This window comes from Rhinolophus ferrumequinum, chromosome 21, assembly GCF_004115265.2.
Source record: "Rhinolophus ferrumequinum isolate MPI-CBG mRhiFer1 chromosome 21, mRhiFer1_v1.p, whole genome shotgun sequence".
In the NCBI taxonomy this organism is placed as follows: domain Eukaryota; kingdom Metazoa; phylum Chordata; class Mammalia; order Chiroptera; family Rhinolophidae; genus Rhinolophus; species Rhinolophus ferrumequinum.
In genome coordinates, this window is record NC_046304.1 from 43,178,611 (window position 1) to 43,199,039 (window position 20,429).

General features: G+C 37.0%; 1 protein-coding gene across 14 annotated transcripts in view; it reads right to left on the minus strand.

The window, feature by feature from the left end:
* BPTF (bromodomain PHD finger transcription factor) overlaps positions 1-20,429 on the minus strand; it is a 131,930-nt gene that overhangs the window by 73,143 nt on the left and 38,358 nt on the right. For 11 of the 14 annotated variants that reach the window (XM_033090805.1, XM_033090813.1, XM_033090809.1 and 8 more), the window contains exons 3-5: positions 14,353-14,576; positions 8,107-8,310; positions 7,368-7,556 (exon numbers count right to left, since the gene is read on the minus strand). In XM_033090805.1, the coding sequence (XP_032946696.1) occupies positions 7,368-7,556; positions 8,107-8,310; positions 14,353-14,576 (617 nt within the window). The remainder of the gene's footprint in view (positions 1-7,367; positions 7,557-8,106; positions 8,311-14,352; positions 14,577-20,429) is intronic. The other 3 variants (XM_033090812.1, XM_033090808.1, XM_033090806.1) reach the window with 1 other exon arrangement.

The window sequence follows — 20,429 nt, forward strand, 5'->3', positions numbered from 1 at the left end:
TACACGCAGGTGAAAAGGCAGCAGGTTAACACGCACTCCCACGCACTGCTGTGGGAATGGAATGTAAAATGGTGCAAAGAGGATAAAAAGGGAAGTGACAGTATCCAGAAAAATTACACATGAACACACAGTGTGATTTATGGATGATGTGATACAGAATTGCACACCTGAAATCTATGTAATTTTGCTGACAATTGTCACCCCAATAAATTAAAAAAAAAAAAAAAACTACACTGAAAAAAAAAAAATTTATAGCTGCTAAAAAAAAAAAATTACACATGCATTTACCCTTAACCTAGCAATCCATGTCCAGAAACCCATCCCAAATACACTGGCAAAAATACTAAATTACTTATTTACAGAGCTATTCGTTGCAGCACTATTTATAACGGCAAATGATCAGAAACAAATAAAATGTCCATCAATCAGGCACTGGTAGAATAAAAGATGATAAACACAATGAAACATCATGCACCATAATAAGGAAATCACTACGTCCACATATGAAATGATCTCAAGATTAAATGTAAAAAGAAATGTGCAGAACAGTACTTACAGTGTGCTAACTTTTGTTTTAGAAGGGGAGAGACATATAAATTTATGGATATATTTTGCTTTTATTTACAAAAAACACCCTAACGTTAATAAAAATGGCTACCTATCAGGAAAGAGAGGGATATGGTTACCTAGAAAGGGATGAAAGTAAAAGTTCTCTGCATATATACAGTTACATAGTTTGATCTTGGAATCATGTAAATGTTTTATTTTAAAAGAATTAAAATGCAACCCCTAAAAATTGAAAACAAACTGAAACAACTAAATCTAACCATATATCAAGTTGTTGGCATAACCACACAGAGAAAAAAATTATTTCTGGAACACAATATTTCGACTGTACATCCTTATTGGAAATATCGTATAAAGAACCACAAAAAAAGTCTTTAATGCCTTTCAGTAGTCTTATTATCAGCAGTAATACTGAAATTACTACGATCTATAAAATCATCTTATCACTATTTTAATGACGTCAGGATATTAAGAATAATAATAATAATATATTATTACTAATGGACATCTGTATCAGTATAAAGCAAAAAAATAATTAAGTTACTGTTGTTAGGAACTAAGGTTTTCAATGTAAGGGAAAAGAGATACAAGTGTTAAAACAAAGAAACTAACACTGCAAACTTCAATCTGAATGTGAAATGTTCATATGAATTGATGGTCTTTTTCTTTTTAAAAGTATTTCTTAACACTACCCACCCAAAAAGCGTGGAGGCAGTGAGAGCCCAAGAGCAATAAGTACTCCTAGGCCCAGATTATGGCCTCTAAATATCATTCCACACTAAAGAAACCAGGGCTTCTTGGAGGAATGACTGATTCCAGGTCTGGGGTAGGAAATGTGTAAGATAAACTTCAGACATCTTATTCTGCTCAAAAACAAAGAAGCTATCTACGACTACTGGGGTCATGGTAAAAGGACTCAAAAACCAACAGGAACGGGCTTCCACTGTAAACATAAGCAAAATGAGTAACTACAACTGACTGAACCAAATTGAACATGAAGATCCCAGAGTTCAAATGGATACCTAAAATGAGAAAGCCACATCCTTCCCCCCAAAATCTATATAACTCATGAATCACCACTGAAGGTAACTGGACACCAACCAACTCCTGACTCTGAAAATTAGAATTTAAGAGAAATAATTAAGCATTTATTCTTGTTCTAACTATATTTCAAGGTATTCAAATAGCCTTGATATTAATCAAGGGAAAATTCGAGGGAAAATTCTTTACAGAAGAATTCCAGGTAAAAAAATATTAAAAAATTATAGAATTAGAAATCACCATATAACCTCTAAATAGATTAACTGATTCTGAAAAGATCATTAATGACTGAAAGGAACTTTACAATGTTACCACCTGAACTCACTGATTAATCTTAGCATTTGTAAAGGTAGAACAGACATCATGAGCCTTTTGATGTGATATATGAAGTATTCAGCACATAATTATGAAGTATTTTTGCCAAAAATACTTGAAAATGAATTTAATTATGCCTTCAGAAATAAATCAAACACCACCAAGAGGAAGGAAACAGATAAATCCTGGATGTGGGACATTCCATAGAAGGGCACACTAGGATTCTTCAACAAGTCAACAGCATGGGAAAGTAAAAAGTTGGGGAAGGGGGGAGTGCTTTAGATGAAGAGACTCAGGAGATACAAAAACAAATGTCATGTCACATGGAGACCTCATTCGGAGTTATTTCAGATATAGCACATGTAAAAAACAAAAAAACATTTTTTAGTGAGGAAATTTAAATTGACTGGATATTAAGGAATTGTTGTCAATTTTATTGAAATGATCATGGCAGTGTAATTATGTAAGAAAATGTCCATATCCTTTAGAGATCACTGGATTAGCTAGGGCTAACACAACATGATGTTTGTGATTTGCTTTAAAATACGGCAGTTGGAAAGAACACAAAAACACCTCAACAGAAAAGGGATAAACAAACTGTGATACAGTTACACAGAGGAATACTATAATGCAGTTAATATGAAAGAACGCCAGCATCATATAACATTAGTAACACAATATAAAGTGAAAAAATTAAGTTCCAAAGTTACACTTAACACAGTACACTTAATAAAATATACTTAACACAATACACTTGCTATGAAGTTTAAAATAACAAAAACGGAAATGTACAGTGTTTAGCAAATCATGTAGATGAACTCAATGAAACAAGATTATGTGGGTTACACATCACTTTGACCTCAGGTATCAACAGTGTTAATTCTACTGGGTTTCCCATAGAAGAAGGAAAAAAGTTATCGGTGAATACAGGATCCAGGGTGACAATCACTTCAGGTAGGGGAGAGGTGAGCAGGGGATGGGACTGGGAGATGGTTAGATGCAGGTTAGTTTCAAAGCAGGATGTAGCTTTTTGTTTTGGGTGATAGGTTCCTGGGGTTTATTTATTAATGATAATTTTATTTATTTGTTTGTTTGTTTGTTTAGGGAGGGTGCAGCTCACAGTGGACCATGCGGGGATCAACCAGCAACTTTGGTGTTATTAGCCTCATGCTCTAACCAACTGAGCTAACTGGCCACTCTTATTAACGATAATTTTAAACCTGGATGAATAAATTAAGAGGGATTACACAATGACCAATGCAATTAACTAAAGATTATGATTTATCTAATATTGTACCCGTGGGACCAAAGGGGAAAACCCCCTCCCCTTGTTCCGCCCCTCCCAACTCAGGTTCAAGCTGTTGTTTCTCAGTCTAGTTGTGTAGGACACAGCTCCCTGGCCCATGCTGGTATTATGAGCCTTGCACTCCCCCTGGCTGAGGCAGTCGGTTGGTCGCTCACAGCAGCTTGGCAGCTCTCAGCAGTTCTCCGCCACTCCTGGCAGCCCATAGCAGACCACGACAGCCCAGCTCCAGGGAGAGCTGTTGTTCACAATCTTAGCTGTAGAGGGCGCAGCTTACTGGCCCATGTGGGAATCGAACCAGCGACCTCAGCGTTAGGAGCAGGGCACTCCAATCACCAGAGCCACAGAGCCAGCCCAGAAAATGTTTTTAATTTGAGCCAAAATAAGAAAACAAAAAAGGAGTTTTAAAAAAAAAAAGCATGGGTGAAGCAAGTATGATTAAATCTTGAAAATGTTTTAATCTAAGTGTTAGATATATGAGGAAGGGGTCTATTATACTATTCTCTTAACTTTTGTTTGTTTGAAATTTTTTCATTAAAAAATTTTATATGAGAGATAGAAATGGCAAATTTAAAATGTGACAACTACAAAGCTACAAACCAGTAATACAATCAACTAACTCTTATAGGAAGAATGCATGTAACTGGAAGAAAAGAAGTGTCTCACACAAATAACATCAGATTCCTCATTAATCATTCCTTTTACAGCTATGGATCTAGTTTTGTAGAGTGCAGTATACCTAATTTATAATTGCCTAAAAATAATTTTCTCAAATAATAAAATAGTATATAAAGATATCCCCTCATTTATGAACTGAGAGTTCATAATGCATTTTCTCATAGAAATGTAAGAGAAAGTGATTAGGTTCTAGACCAGCCCACAAAAACTACCCACATAATATATACCCAAGTATGATTTTAATCATGAAAAATAATTTTGGGATAGGAACTTAAGAGCTTTTGTCTATACATATATACACATATATATATCTCTTAAAACACTTTATAGAAAGTGCTCTCTATCAGGGAGCTAATGGTATTTCATAAAAGAATAGTCAGTAAGTCCCCTACCCAGGTATTCTAATCTAAACAAACCATTAACCCACTGAAAGCAAACTGAGTTCAATTCTATCCTTTTAAACTTTTAAGGTGTTAATGAGCTGAGGACTACCAGAAACTCATGATGCATAGCTTTTCTGTTAATTTGTCCCAAGTGGAAAATAGTGTTTTCCTCCAATTTGGCTGAGAACACTGATTTTGGGTTTTTTAAATAATGGTTCTAGAACTCTTCACCTCCTTACTTCATTGGATTATAGGATTACGAAAATCTCAAGCATTTGCTTCAAAACACCACAAAGGTATCACCTACCAACATGTACATTTTAATCTTCCCAGTCGGTAAGTTCTAGTCCTACAGCAAACAGTATAGGTTTTGATATTTACAATACTGTTTTCATTGGTCATGACACTGTAAATGACTAAAAACAGGAAAATTTTTGTAGTTATCCCTCAAACCAAAATTACACATAGATCTTGATCTTCAATGTCTGAAAATAAACACCAAAGCCTAAAAAACAAAAACAAAAAACCCCACAAAATTCTAAGCAAAAAACTACTTTAGAGAAAAAAGTAATTTTTCCACCTGACAGTAAAAGGGAAATTTTTAAGAAGGAAAAAAGTGAGGTAAAATAAGTAACCTGGAGATGGGCCCCAATAAAAACAAAAAAACAACAGTGAGCCCATAAAAAAAAAAAAAAACTTTGACCTAATTGTACTATACTACACCCAACAACTAAAAATAGGTATCCTCTTCTAGTGTACATGGGATATTTATCAACATTAACCATACGTTGGACCATTAAAAAAGCCTAAACAAATCTTAAAGGACATAAATCATGCACAGAATGTACTCTGACTACAGTGGGTTAAACTAGAAATATATAACAAAAAGACAATTGGAAAATCTCCAAATGTTTGACTATTAGGCAATACACTTCTATATAAGTGATGGGTTAAAAAACACACGTCATAATAGAAATTAGAAAATATTTAAAACTGAATGATAAAGACAATATAATATATAAAAGTCTGTGAGATGCAACTACAGCAGTACATAGAGGGAAACATACAGCCTTGATAGCAGACATAGAAAAAAGAAAAACTAAAAATCATCAAAGTATCCATCTTAAAAAGCTAGAAGAAAAAATAATAGAGTCTTTAAGACTTTTGGAGGTGATGGATATGTTTATGCCATACATTATGATGTATATTTATGTCCAAAACCATAAAGTTGTATATATTAAATATGTACAGCTTTTTGTATGTCTTATACCTCAACAAAGTGATTTTTAAAAATTTGGGGGGGGGGGGGTTGGTGAAATCCACAAAAAATGTAAAGAAAACAAAAGGAAGAAAATAATAAAGATGACAAATACACTAGAAAAAACATACACTAGAGAGAGGATCAACAAAGCCAAAAGTTACTTTTTGAAAAGACTGATAAAAATTGTTAACAGTACTGTCAGAAGATTAAGAGAGGACAGATAACCAATTTGAGTTGAAAAAAACGAAACATGACTACAGACTCCACAGACATTAAAAACACAGGATGTTATTATGCCAATAAAATTTAAAATTGAAATGAAATGGGTAGATTCCTAGAAAAATGCAACTTATTAAAACTGATACAAGAAAACAAAATATGAATAGCCCACTGCCAAAGAAATGAAATATAATCAATAACTTCTCTACAATGGAAACTCCAGGACCAGATGGCTTCAGCAAACATTTAAGGAATAAATAACAGCAAGCCACAGAAACTACTGCAGACAAGAGGAGAAATGAGAACTTGACACAAAGGTCTGACATGGACATTGTCCTAGAAGGAAAACTCTTAAGCCAATATCACTCATGGAAGTAGATGCAAAAATCCTAAACAAAATATTAATAAACTGGATACAACAATACTTAAGGACGAAAATACATATCATGACCAAGTTGCATTATACTTACTTCAGGAATATGAGATTCGGTTAACACTTAAAAAAAAAAAATCAATGTAGAAACTGCTTCCAGTCAAGATAGAGTAGTGGGACTGGATTTACCCTGACCAAGAAACAACCACAAACAAAAAGAGAGACAACTTAATAGAAAATGAACAAAGGAACCCACAGGCACTTCAGAAAAGAAGATATCCACATGACCTATATGCACATATACACATATGCATGCATACACACACACACACACACACGAAAAGGTGCTCAACATCCTTAGTCACCAGGGAACTGCAAGCTCAAACCAAAATAAGATATCCCTACATTCCTACCAGAATAGCTAAAATAAAGATTGGGTTGGGCGGGAAGAGGCGGATTACATGATTTTCTTATAATACATAGAAAAAGTCTTTCATGATTTTCATCAAAGTATTAACCGTAATTCTTTACCTTTAATGGAATTACCAGTGTTTTTTCCTTCTTATTTTGCTCATCTAAATTTTCTAATTTGTTTTTTGAAAAATACATGTAGCTCCTATAATAAGTTCTTTTTCATTTTAAAAATGGCACAAGGAAAGGCATAATCAGATTATAGGTGTGATACTGACTTATTTTGAGCATAATTTTAACTTTTAAAGGCTTAAAATATGAATTACTGATTAAGTTACTTTTTATATCAAATATAGCTTACAAAAAATGTTCTGTGATGATGGTTCTCTATTATATTACGGTTTGAAATGTTATTTAAAAAACTACATGAGCACATGCAAACATAAAATTAATCTGTTAGCACATACAGAATTGGAATGGTCAAATCATTCAACACTGAGCCATTAGTATGTAAGTACTCAAAACCAAAAACATCTGCCACTATGGTCTGGTGATAAAATATACAATTAAGTCTAATAGACAAAAACAGCTAAATGAACTTTCAAAAGCATGATTATGATGAGTTTCAAGCACTAACTGCAAGAACATTTGTCAAACTCCAAATGTTAGGTGACAACTTAGCAATCAGGGATGGCACTTATGTAAGCAAGCAGCATGAATGAACATATACTTTAAGTTTTAGGTGACATTCAGCTTTTACTACAAAAGGGAAGGATTCCCCCCATTACAGAGGCATTGATACACTGCCCTCTGTACCTGGCACGTCCTGGGGGAGCTCAGATGCCACCTTCTTCTCTGCCATGTTGCTGCTATCATGGGTTTCTGAAAGACACCCCACAGGACTCCTCCCTTCAGAGGGACTAGTCTCTTCTGAAGAAGCATTTGTTGTGTTGTCGTCAAGATTTGCTGATACAGAGTTACCTTTATCCCCAACTTCTGTTGGCTCTACAGTAAAATGCACAATAAAACTTTAAAGATATCCTTCAGAATTGCTTTAGGACATATGGCCACATTCAATCAACTACTAAAAATGAAAGATCACCAAAAAAATTCCGCTTTTGTTTGATGGCCATCTTGAAGCAATTAGATTCTGAAATATTTCTGCAGTAAATAACCCAAAGAGTATTTCAGAATATTTAACATATTAAGAATGCTTAAGTAATTAATATAAAATAAACATATTTTATCATATACAAAAGTGGATATTCTGGTATAAAAATAGTAATTTTTCACCAACAAACCTTAAAGGGAAATGGTACCTTATTAGGATGTATAAATAGAGATTTGGGTATAACATTATAGTAAATCCATCAATATATAAAACTCAATACAGTGACTATGTTACAAGGGGAAAAGGCATCTTTATCTCTTTAGAAATGTAAAATTATTTAAGTAGTTGCTTATAATAAAAAAGATTCATTTCCATTTGCAAGTAAAGTTGGAGATTTCATAAATAACACTGATGAAATTTCTTTTTAACCAAGTAATTTTTTACCCTCAGATTTTCCTTGCTCAGGATCATCGTCTGGTGTTTTATCATCATTTTCTTTTTCAAGGGACTGGTCTTCAAACTCCTCTCTGCTTTTCTCAGCATCTTTGGAGTTATTCTCAGTCTCACTGTTGTCCTTTTCTATTTCTTCTGGGCTCTTAACAATATCAATCTCTCCCTTTTTGGCTCTTATGGATTCCAAAATTTCTTCTGTAATAAAAACAAATAAAAAATTTTGTTTCCATGCATACCAAATATAAAAGTACTACAAATGCCACTTAAGAGTTTCAATTCAAGTTATTAAAGTTAAATATGTTAAAAGCATTAGAACCATGAAATAAGGATCAAGATTATCAATACAATTTTGATGTTTAGAGAACTCAACCAATTTGGATACCTTCATTTCTAGAAAATACATGCAAATTATAGGCTCTTTCTTTTTTTAAAAGAAGAAAAACTTAGTCTACCTTATGAAATTGAGACTTGATTATAGATTACCGTCACATGCTCTGCCACATGACAAAAACTGTAAGCTGACAGAGGCCCACCGTATGGGCAGCATGGTACACTGATCAAAACCTAGAGACCCACGAACTATGCAGATCAGGTTTGAATTACTTGTGTGACCCTGGGCAAGCTACTTAACCTTCAGTCCACTGTAAAAGGAAAAAACAGAGGCTCATTTGGAAACATTTTTCTTTGAAGTTCCAGAACTGTTCTGCAAATCACTAAATCTCTAAGGGCTCCAATCCTCTTTCAACTTGGGTAGTGATACAATGATAGACCACAAGGTTATTCTTTGGGTTATGATCCAACACGACCACTTTTTATTTTGTTGCTCAAATTGTCCAAGATTTGGCCATTGGGAGCTTTTTCAGGTGAGTCCTGTGTCCTTTAAATAGATCTCATGCATTCATTAATTCAGCACTTCCTTACTTTCCAGCACTACAAGATGCTCCAGGCTCACCTTGTGTTTTCCCTGTCCCAGCCCTAGAATCCACTCCAAGGAGTCTTGGTTCTTTTTTAATGGAGTATGATACTTAGAAGCCATGATCTGGGTGCTAGGTGTACTTTTAACTACTGGGGTATCACTGGTTCTGATTCTCTCATCCTACAGAGCTAGGAAAGTATGTATGTATACTAACCCACGGTATATATACATCTACATTATTTCTATATCTATGTGTCTGTGGTTCATTACCCTGTTGCTTCTTTGTAACTACTTCTCTGACAAAAGAAACCTGGTTCTCATTATCTACAATACACCTATTTGGTCAGTATTAGTATACATAGTAGTTTCAGAATTGATAAACTGTATACCCTTCTATATTTACCAACTAGAGACAATGTTTGTGAACAAGAAACATTTTAAAGCCAGGTACTCATGGTACTTTTTGGATTTTCTTATTTCCTTTGTGTAAGTGTTCTCTAACTTCATTTTCGTCACTATTTCTTAAATTGCAGGTGTCTAGAATGTGTCCCAGGATTAGAAAAACCTTGTAAAGTCATCACTGGAAAATACCTTTCTGGTAAAGTGATTACGTCTGAGCTGACTGGAGTTAATTCCTCACACTCTCTCTCCTCACACTTTTCTACTTATTCCTATGAGAATTTAGAGCCAACGAACATCTAAGACACCTACAGGACAACAATTTCAAGTGGAAGGTAATTTCAACTGGCATATTTTCTGTTCTGCTCATCATCCACGTCATCCCAGAATGCTTTCTGACATTATTTCCTTACATTCCTGCTTTCAGTTCTGATCTATCCTAGCTGCATTTACTCTTGCTAAGTACACTAGACTTACCAATGGAAGTATTTCAAATCACTCTTTTTAAAAGAACTTTTTATTTAGAAAAAAATTACCTGCTTTTCTTAGAGCCAGATGATTTCTCACTTTCAAACATAGCTCCACCCTGATCTTCCACTGCCAGATTTATGACCACAGGTCACTGATTTTCTATAAAGGTTGTAATTTCAAATATTCTATGTGTTACTACTCTATCAAGCATACATATATTTATAAGTTTAGATGTGCTTGTTTTAGGTTTAAAAAACTGTGGTACCCATAACCATAAGAAAACCAAACCAAAAAGTCAAAGGGAGAGAAAAACATTAAAGGATGAAAAAAAAATAATCATTTTAGATTATATCTAATCTATAACATGTATATTCTATACACACGTTTGTCTTATGCTTTGCAGAAATATTTCAAAACTAAACTGAAAGAACTAACCTACCAGATTTTTAAAAAAATCTCTACTTAAAAAAAGTTATTCTAAAAATAAACTTCCCTCAAACAAGCAAAATAAAGCATTATAAAACACAATTACCATAAAGGTATATGATAAAACGAATTTAGTAAACCATTTACAGTTACAAATATATGTAAATTGTAGAATCTAAATGATGAGTATATGGGTGTTTACTGTATAATTCTTTTGACCTTTCTGTATATTTAAAAATTTTCATAAAATATTAGGGGAAAAAAATTTCACCTACCAAAAATAGAATTAAATTCTCCTAAAGCGGACATGTAGGTGTATAAAAACCAGAGGGTTCTAAATTTCAAAGAATTTATGCTGTTTGAGAGGTTAAAAATATCAAGTCATTAAGACAGACTGTGATTCTGAAATTATGACACTGAAAATTATTCTTGGCTATTTCAGAACCCCAGTAATTTCCACTGTTTTATCTCATAAAATCCCAAGGTAAACAACACCACTAGATATTATTTTGGGTATTTACCTGGGCTGGATGCTCCTAAACCGACTATCATAGCCAAGACTTTGGTTCCCAGAGAGAGCAAATAAAGGTTAACAGTGGCAGCCCTGTGTTTTAATGGGGGAATTCTTCTATATGAATGTCTAATTCATTACCAATACACTCCTTACAAAACTGTTGACAGAATTAAAGGCTTGTAAAACATCTAGGTGAACACCTGGCCCACAGTAGGTACTCAAAAATGTTAGTTTCCCCTTCTGTTTCCCATCAATTTTCAATTCTTGTGAATCCCTCCTCCTCTAGTACCAGGTTGGTTGCACTTAGCAAAAAAAAAAAAGAAAGAAAAAAAAAGGAGGAGGGAGGGGAGGAAAGAAGGAAAGGAAGGAAGGAAGGAAGGAAGGAAGGAAAGAAGGAAAGAAGGAAAGAAGGAAGTTGGTCAGTCACTTGTTGTACAGATCTCACCATTAAATCCAAGGGGCAGTTTACCTTATTTAAATGACCTCCATGCTGTATTAAGAGGTTAACTGCAGGAAGCAAGGCGATCTCACAGCTCACAAGCTTTGGCCATCTAACTTTCTAAGACTGTATTGTGGCCTAACACTCAAAGCTCTGTCTGCTGTTTTCGATTACTACAAAGGTTTAACTAATATTTAGAAGTACATTACATGCTGAATTACACTGAAATGTAACACACTCACTGCAGGAAATCTGAAAAATATAAAAAGGAAACCAACTATAATCCTACTATGCTAATTGGTTGTTTTCTAAATCTGGTCTATTTATCCAACTGGTTATTAAGAAGACGAGAATTTACCGTGTTTCCCCGAAAATATGACCTAGCTGGACAATCAGCTGTAATGCGCCTTTTGGAGCAAAAATTAATATAAGACCCAGTATTACATTATATTATATTATACCCGGTCTTATATTATAGTAAAATAAGACTGGGTCTTACACCAATTTTTGTTTCAAAAGACGCATTACAGCTGATTGTCCGGCTAGGTCTTATTTTTGGGGAAACATGATAAGTACCTCAATGACCCAGGTACTGTTTTTGCACAGCATCTTATATAATTCTCCAATGTACAGTGTTCTATCACATGATAATCCATAATGGAATTAATGAATTCCTCTTTTTTGGACATTTTTTCATTTTTTTTACATTACCCTAAATCAGACCAGTAAACATTGATTATCATTCTATTTTGGGTTTGTTCTTTATTAAGATGATACTATGTATACAATTTGGAAACAGACAAAACACTCCAGAAAATATTTCTAATTCAACATACTTGATAAAACTACACTTCACGTTGCTTTGTTTAGGAGACTGGACATAGTTCTTTATTATTGTACTAAAAGCTGAGACCGTAAGAGAGCAAAAAGGGGTTTGTCAATTTCAATGCCATAATTCATGAAAGAAAATTAAGAGGGGAAGTAACCTTTCTGAAATTAATAAAACTCCCTCTCCATAAATACGAATGAATTCAAAAGAATTGGTACAGTGTGTAGGAATATATATAGATGAACTAAATATATTTATTAAATATAAACATTCTACTTTAACAAAACAGAAAATGGAGACATCTTTCAGTAAAAGGAGAATGGGGAAAATTAAGGCATATCTGCTTAGCAGATAATATACGTAAGTAGAATAGCAGAAACAGGCAGTTAAACTTTCAAAGTCATACCTAATCATTTCATCAAAGTTAAGATTTAAAGGCACTATCAGAAAATGCAGGGCCAGGCCGGTGGCTCAGGTTGGAGTGCCTTGCTCCTAACGCCCAGGTCGCCGGTTCGATTCCCACATGGGCCAGTGAGCTGCGCCCTCTACAGCTAAGATTGTGAACAATGGCTTTCCCTGGAGCTGGACTGCTGTGAGCAGCTGGAGGTTGGCCTGAGCTGCCAGTGGGCTACCGTGTGCTGCTGCGGGCTGCTGAGTGCTGCCGTGGGCTGCCATGTGCTGCCAGGAGTGGCTGGTGGCCAGCGTGAGCAGCCATGGGCTGCTGCGTCCTGCCGCAGGCTACCATGTGCGGCCGTGAGTGGAGTGGTGGGTGGCCATGAGTGGCCGGCAGCCATCATCAGCTGCGGGGAGCTGCTGTGAGCAGCCGAGGGGGTGACTGACTGCCTCAACCGGGGGTGGGGGGGGTGGGGGGGTGGAGGGGTGGGGGGTGGGGGGTTGGGGGGGAGGGGGGGGGACGCAAGGCTCATAATGCATGGGCCAGGGAGCTGTGTCCTACACAACTAGACTGAGAAACAACGGCGTGAACTGAAGTGGGGGGGGGCGGGAGGCAGAAGAAAGAGGGGTGAAATAAAAGAAGAAAATACAGATGATACTTATTAAACATGCACAGAGCATATCTGGCAGGATTGTTTTAAATGGCAATAATGGTTGTCTCTGGAAAAAGGAGGGTGAAACTGATTATGAAGATCACAGATTTATTTTTCACTGAGTCTATACTAGTATAAATAAATGACTGAATCAATAAATGGAGAATTTATTTATTTACCTCTTGTGTAGAAAAATCCCAAATAATTTATGTAGATAACTGCTCCCTCAAGGAGCTGGGCGTAACACCCCAACCTCTAAGTGTGGGCTGTGCAGTGACTTTCTTCCCAAAAACAAAGAATGGGTGGGAGGGATCATTTTATAATGGAGAAACCTGACAAACACTACCTCAACCAGAGGAGCCAAGCTAATATGGTCAGCGTAAGTCATGCTCACAGCACATTCTCTTGATACGATGATGAGAATGGCATGTCCCCTCTGTGGTCTTCCTCCCCAAACTGCGTAACCCAGGCTGACTACAAGAAGAACCTGAGACAAAGCCATATTTAGGGCATTCTAAATACCTGACCAGTACTCCTCAAATCTGTCAAGGTCATCCAAAATAAGGAAGGCGTGAGAAACTGTGCCAATCTAGAGGAACCTAAAGAGACATGAGAACTACCATGTGATGTCCTGGACGGGGTCACGAGACAGAAAAAGTACCATTCGATAAAAACTAAGGAAATCTGAATAAAGTATAGACTTAATTTATTACGACATATCAATACTGGTTCATCAGTTATGACAAATGTACTGCAGTAAAGTAAGATGTTAATAACGGGAAACCTGGGGCAGGGTATGTGGAACTCTCTGTACTGTCTTAGCAACTTTTCTGTAACTCACACTATTCTAAAATTAAAAGTTTTATTTAAAATAATGAAGCAAAGAGTAAACTTTAAAACAATACCATTTCTCATAATTACAAATAGGATTCCCAAAAAGGCTTATAAAGATACTTGGATTAAAAAAAAACACATTTGGGGACTATTAGTAATGACCAGGACAAGATACAATACACTAAAATGCATAGCATCTCTAATTCATATTAGGATGAACAAGCTTCTCTCAGCAAAACAAAATACAGAGAATTCAAGTAACATATACACACGTGATAATAATTTTCAAATTTTGTAGTGATTTCATACCAAGAGTTTATCTCAAATTGAACAAGAAGTAAAATAAAAGCATTTCCCTCTCACCATTAGCTGCTGCCAGGAAGGATTTGTTACTGCCCCGAGCCTTATTGGTCAGGTCTTCGGTTATGGCCATGTGCCTGTGGATTTCCTCTCGCATTTCTTCCAGAACTTTGCAGAGTTCTGCTTCCCAGTAATCTTTGTCGAGACAGTCAATTAATTCTGCAAGCTGGACTTTTGTGCTGTAGTACCAAATTTTCTTTTCATTTTCATTTTCTGTATCTTCTTCTCTGTTTAAAAAAAGTACAGTAACACTTTCTATGTTAGACACAAGGGCAACTTATCTGGCAATTTTACCTGTTCAATGAAAGTTAAAATATGTAACACAAAGTTTGTGCACTAAAGCTCAATATATTTGCTCAATATATGAGACAAGAGATCCCCTCAAGTCTCATTCAAACGCAACTTACTCTTATTTCATTTGAACAACCTCTAATTATTTTGATTTCCTATCCCACAGCAGCTTGGGATAAAATAATTATGAGTAGTAGTGGGGAGAGGATCTAGTACAGCAGCAAAGGATATCTAAAAAGATGACACACAGAAACAGGACCTCAAGGTTCTGAGCTTTTGAGTACTTGGTGGCAGACAGTCTTGGTTACACTTCAATCAACTTTCAGATCACCATTGGAACAACGTGGTGAGCAGAATTTATAATGTGTTTTTTTTGTTTGTTTTTTTTTTAAGGAGGGCACAGCTCACAGTGGCCCATGTGGGGATGAAACGGCAATCTTGGTGTTATCAGCACCACGCTCCAACCAACTAAGCTAACCGGCCATCCCTATGAGCAAAATTTTAACCAGAAATATTCAACTATATTCAGTACATGGCCCATCCACATTACAATAAGGTTGAGAAACATTTCCATAAAAATGGTGTAAAGGCTCTAAGTTCTGGTCCTTGAAGGAGTTATCTCAATGGAGAGAGAATGTCTCATCTTTCTTATTTTCTTATGGACAATCAAAGCTCAAACTGGAGAGAAGCTTCCTTTTCAGCTTAAGTCTCTCCAGTGGTCCCATTCACCCCGTAACAGAGGTACAGACTTCAACAGGGATGGACAGTCACTAACTATTATAAAAACACAAGACAAATTAATGTCTAGGGCCAGACTTAGAGAAACACATGTGATGGTATTTCTTCTCTCATTCAAAAGGAATTCAGGAGTGTGTGTGAGGTACTTGATGAGAAAGAGTCTAACTTTCCCACCGACTCAAAGGCAAACTCATGGAGTTGAAAGAACTGGACTTCAAGAAAGATGTGGCTTTGGGCCAGCCCGGTGGCTCAGGCGGTTGGAGCTCCGTGCTCCTAACTCCGAAGGCTGTCGGTTCGATTCCCACATGGGCCAGTGGGCTCTCGACCACAAGGTTGCCAGTTCGATTCCTCAAGTTCTGCAAGGGATGGTGGGCAGAACCCCCTGCAACTAAGATTGAACATAGCACCTTGAGCTGAGCTGCCGCTGAGCTCCCAGATGGCTCAGTTGGTTAGAGAGCATCCTCTCAACCACAAGGTTGCCGGTTCAACTCCCACAAGGGATGGTGGGCTGCGCCCTCTGCAACTAGCAATAGCAACTGGACCTGGAGCTGAGCTGTGCCCTCCACGGCTGAGACTGAAGGGACAACAACTTGAAGCTGAACGGCACCCTCCACAACTGGAATTGAAGGGACAACAACTTGACTTGGAGAAAGAGTCCTGGAAGTACACACTATACCCCAATAAAGTCCTGTTCCCCTTCCCCAATAAAAAAAAAAAAAAAAAAATCTTAAAAAAAAAAAAAGAAAGATGTGGCTTTAAATGGGTTCGGTCACTCAGGAGGTATTAGAGCGTGGACATGCCACAACCTCTCTGAGCCTCTGGGCCGCTTTATGTACCTGTCTTCAAGGCTAGTGGAGGAATGAAAGCGATTATAAGAAGACATCTATCCTAGTGCCTGGGCACATCATTGGTGATCAATAAAAATACTGTTACTATTATATTAAGGTAGTAAATAAATAAAAATTTAGCAGAATTCCAGGAATGAGTCATTAAGCAATCCCGAAGAAAGAAGGGATATATTAAACATGGATAAATAAAACAGTAACAAAATTGTCAAAAATTTTAAAGAAAGGAAGATTAATAAAGGGTTCCTTCATGTAGCTTTTCTCTTTCAGATCAGCATCTGCTGGCATACGAGGTTAGTAAATTTCTGTTAAAAGCTTTTTACAATTTCTGAGAATCGTTGTTTAAATCAGCTCTGGATTTCACTCTATAATGGGTATTTCTACTGACTTTTCTGAGTGATGACAATAGTCTTATTCCAATTGACAGTGTTAAAGAAGTCCGAGTCTTCTAATCCAAAAATTAATAAAAAGCTTTCAAAAGGCAATACCAAATCAAAAATCTAATTAAGTGACAACATCAAATCAGCAAGTACTTAGTGAGCCCTGACTGAGCTATAAGAGTTACAGCACCGCCTGATTCTTTATGTTCTAAAGTATCAATCTTTAGGATTTCCCCTTTTATAAAGATGTTGAATTCTTTAACTGTTTGCTTTTTCCTCTTTATTCAGAAATGTCTACAAATTTCAATGGAACAAGAGAAACATTCTACATAAGAATGTTTTTTGGGTAGAAAACATAGTTAGCAAGCATATGATATCAACATGAAAATGAGATGCTACGGGAACAAATGTAATATAATGCACATTCTGTCCATTTTTTTCAAGCAACTCACAGACTATCGAAAGGGTCCCTAACAGCTGACTGACTTAGTCCATGCTGGCATCTGCACAATTTCCACCTTAACAGAGAACAGTTACTTATTTATTTTTTTTAAGGAGGGCGCAGTTCACAGTGGCCCATGCAGGGATGGGACAGTGACCTTGGTGTTACTGGCACCACGCACTAACCAACTGAGCTAACCGGCCACCCCTTTTAATTTACTTTTAATTTTAATCTTAATTTACATCTTAACAGAGAACTCACTGCTTCACGTGGCAGTCTGTTCTAGGCTGGAACTGCTCTTTTGGGAAGTTTTTCTTTTTAATGAGATGGTGCAAACCTAACACACCCACCAACCAGTCCTGGTCCCGGCTGGTGGAGTTACGTGAAATAAACCTAACACCTCCACACACAGGCCTTCAAATCCTTCACAACTTCTGTAATTGTACTCTGTTTTCTTTTCAGGTCAAATATGCTCAAATACTTTAATCATTCCGCATACAACATGTTTTCCAGATTCTTCGTTACCCTCATATTCTTCCCCTAAATGTACAGTTTGTCCATGTCCCTCTAAAAATGTCACAAGCAAAAACTGTTTTTTATTCTCCTCTTCAAAGATAATACTTAACACTAATATTTGTTTTTCTTCTTGAAGCTACATGTAAAAGAATGAATTTTTTAAAAGCATAAAGTAGAAAAAAGTGAGCAATAACTGCTAATGCTTTCAAAGAAAAGTTGTCTGAATACTTATGCACTTGGGCACATTTACAGTTTACTTAATGAAAATTATTTGTTCTAATTGTAAAAGTGATGACAGCAGCTTTCTCATATAAATATACATGGATTTGTACGTATATTTGGTTTTGGGGTTAGAATGTGGTTTCCACAGAAGCTCTGTGCTTACAATGTCCCATGTGCACACCCAAACTGGCATGGCTTCCCTACAGATACTGATCAGCTCAAGAAGCCCATAGGATGGCAGGAAAGGACAGGTTGGCATGAAAACATTTGTCCAAAAATAAACTTTAGAGCAAACATACGTATGTCTACATTTTAAAGTTTGGCTTTTACTTTCGCATGATATAAGTAAGAGGTTGATGACTAACAGTAAGTTTTGAGTTTTGTTACTAAACAAACCCACAGAAACTAAGAATAAGGAACACCAGTGTACTGGGTTCAATAGTAGGTCCCCCAAAGTCATGTCCACCTGAAACCTTAGCCTGTGACCTTATTTGGAAAGAGGGTCTTTGCAGAGGTAATGAGCTAAGGATCGTGAGATGCAATCATTCTGGATTTAATGTAAGCCGTAAACCCAATGCTTACGGTCCTTACAAGAGAGGACACAGAGAGACACGCCGAGAGGGTGATGTAAAGACGGAGGCAGATTCCAGGGATGCATCTGTGTAAAAGCCAAGAAACACCGAGGAGTGCCAGCAACCACCAGAAGCTAGGAGAGAGGCATGGAACAGTCCCCTGAGAGCCTCCTGAAAGAACCAATCCTTTGACACTGATTTCGGACTTCTGGCTACCAGACTCGTGAGAGAATAAAGTCTTGTTGTTTTAAATGACTCAGTTTATGGTAATTTGTTATGGCCGCCCTAGGAAACTAATACAGATGTTGGTGCCAGGAAATAGAGTGTTGTCCTAACAAAACACCTAAAAATGTGGAAGTGGCTTTGGAATTGAGTAATGGGGAAAGGCTGGAAGAATAAAAGGTACTTGATGGAAAAGGTTAGACTGCCTTGGGGAGAGAGAGGTAGGTAGAGGTAGGGAGGGTGGTAGGTAGAGAGGTAGGTAGAGGTTATGCTGCCAACAAACAGCGGCACACTTGGGGCACCAGAAGCTGGACAACGCAAGAAAGGATTTGTTCCTAGAGCCTCTGGAGGGAGCACAGCCCCGCTGACACCTTGATTTTAGGCTTCTAGCCTCCAGAACAGTGCGAGAATAAATTTCTGCCACCCACTTTGTGGTATTTTGTTGTAGCAGCCACAGGAAACTAACGCAGCTAGGGATTCAGCAAGGAAAGACAACAGCTACTAGGTCAGGCAGCCCAAGGAGGTCAGGAGCACACATTCTGGATCCAGAATGTCTGGGACTGAAGCCGCACTCCATCACTTACTAGTTGTGTGATATGGGATAAATGACTTAACCTCTCCATGCCGCAGCTTCTCCATCTGAAAAATGGGTGACAGTACCTCTATAAAATGCTGTTGGGAGGGGTTGAGTTAAAATACGTAAAATACTCAGAACACTATCAGCACCTCGTGGGTGCAATATACAGAGTTGCTATTATTTTCCTCATCTTATGAAGTATGTGATCTCTTCCTTAAGACAAATAATTACAAGTAGGATTGGTGTGGGGAAAAAAAAAAAGTAGAAGTCTTTCAGGGTGCAAGAAGGAGACAGGTTCACAGAAAGAAAGCCCTAGAAAATGGCAATAAATAGGCCTAGACTTGAAGGATATGTTAGCCAAAAGGTTTTTTTGGGTGTTTTAGCTTGCTTTTTATTTTGTTTTTTGGGTGGTGGGAAGCAAGAGAATTAAACGTACAAATTCAGGGACCTGTGAACTTTCTGTTAAGAGCAAATGGGAATAATTGAGAAGTTTTTCAACTTGGGGGAAAGGAGACATGATCAGAACTGCTATTTCAAAAATCTTCCAGCTATGGTACAGAAAATAGAATTGGGGAACAGGGAGTTATATACAGATTACTCTGGAGGCCACTAATCTAGTCTAATCGCAATGATGTCAGCTTGCATTATGGTAGGGACAGTGAGAATGGAGAAGAAATGATTCAGTATTTAAGAGGTAATTAAAAGGCATAACAAACAATATAGGACAAAAGACTACTGTCAGGTTTCCAGCTTGAGCGGCGGGTAGGATGGTGATCCCATTTACCACCCGTAAGATGGGAACAGATGAAGGGTAGGTAATGGGGGAAGTGGGGATGTGATGAGTCCCAACTTAGGCACGTTGTGTTTGAGGTGCCTGCTGTATGGACATGTCCAGGAGGCTGCTGGACATACAGAACTGGACATGGGCACAAGGGTTACAGACATACGTGTGATGGCAACTAAGCCAGCAAATAAATAGGTAGCTTCCAGTTAGGATGGGGAGAGGCACGTAGAAAGCTGTGTGGGTTAAAAAGTGTGATTTAGTTCACTTGGAAAAAAAAAATACAGTTTTAAAATGACGTATCCAAGGTGCTTTTCTTCAGAATGGAGAGTGAGAGGAAAAGGTGCTAATCTAATTTGGCAATTCCTATTTTACTAAAAGTCCCAATTTCAGAGCAAAAGGTTGACAGGATGAAAGCAATATTTAAGAAAGATTGGCTCTCTTACATAGTCGATTAAAATCAATCTCTAAATTGTTTATCCAATATTCTGTTT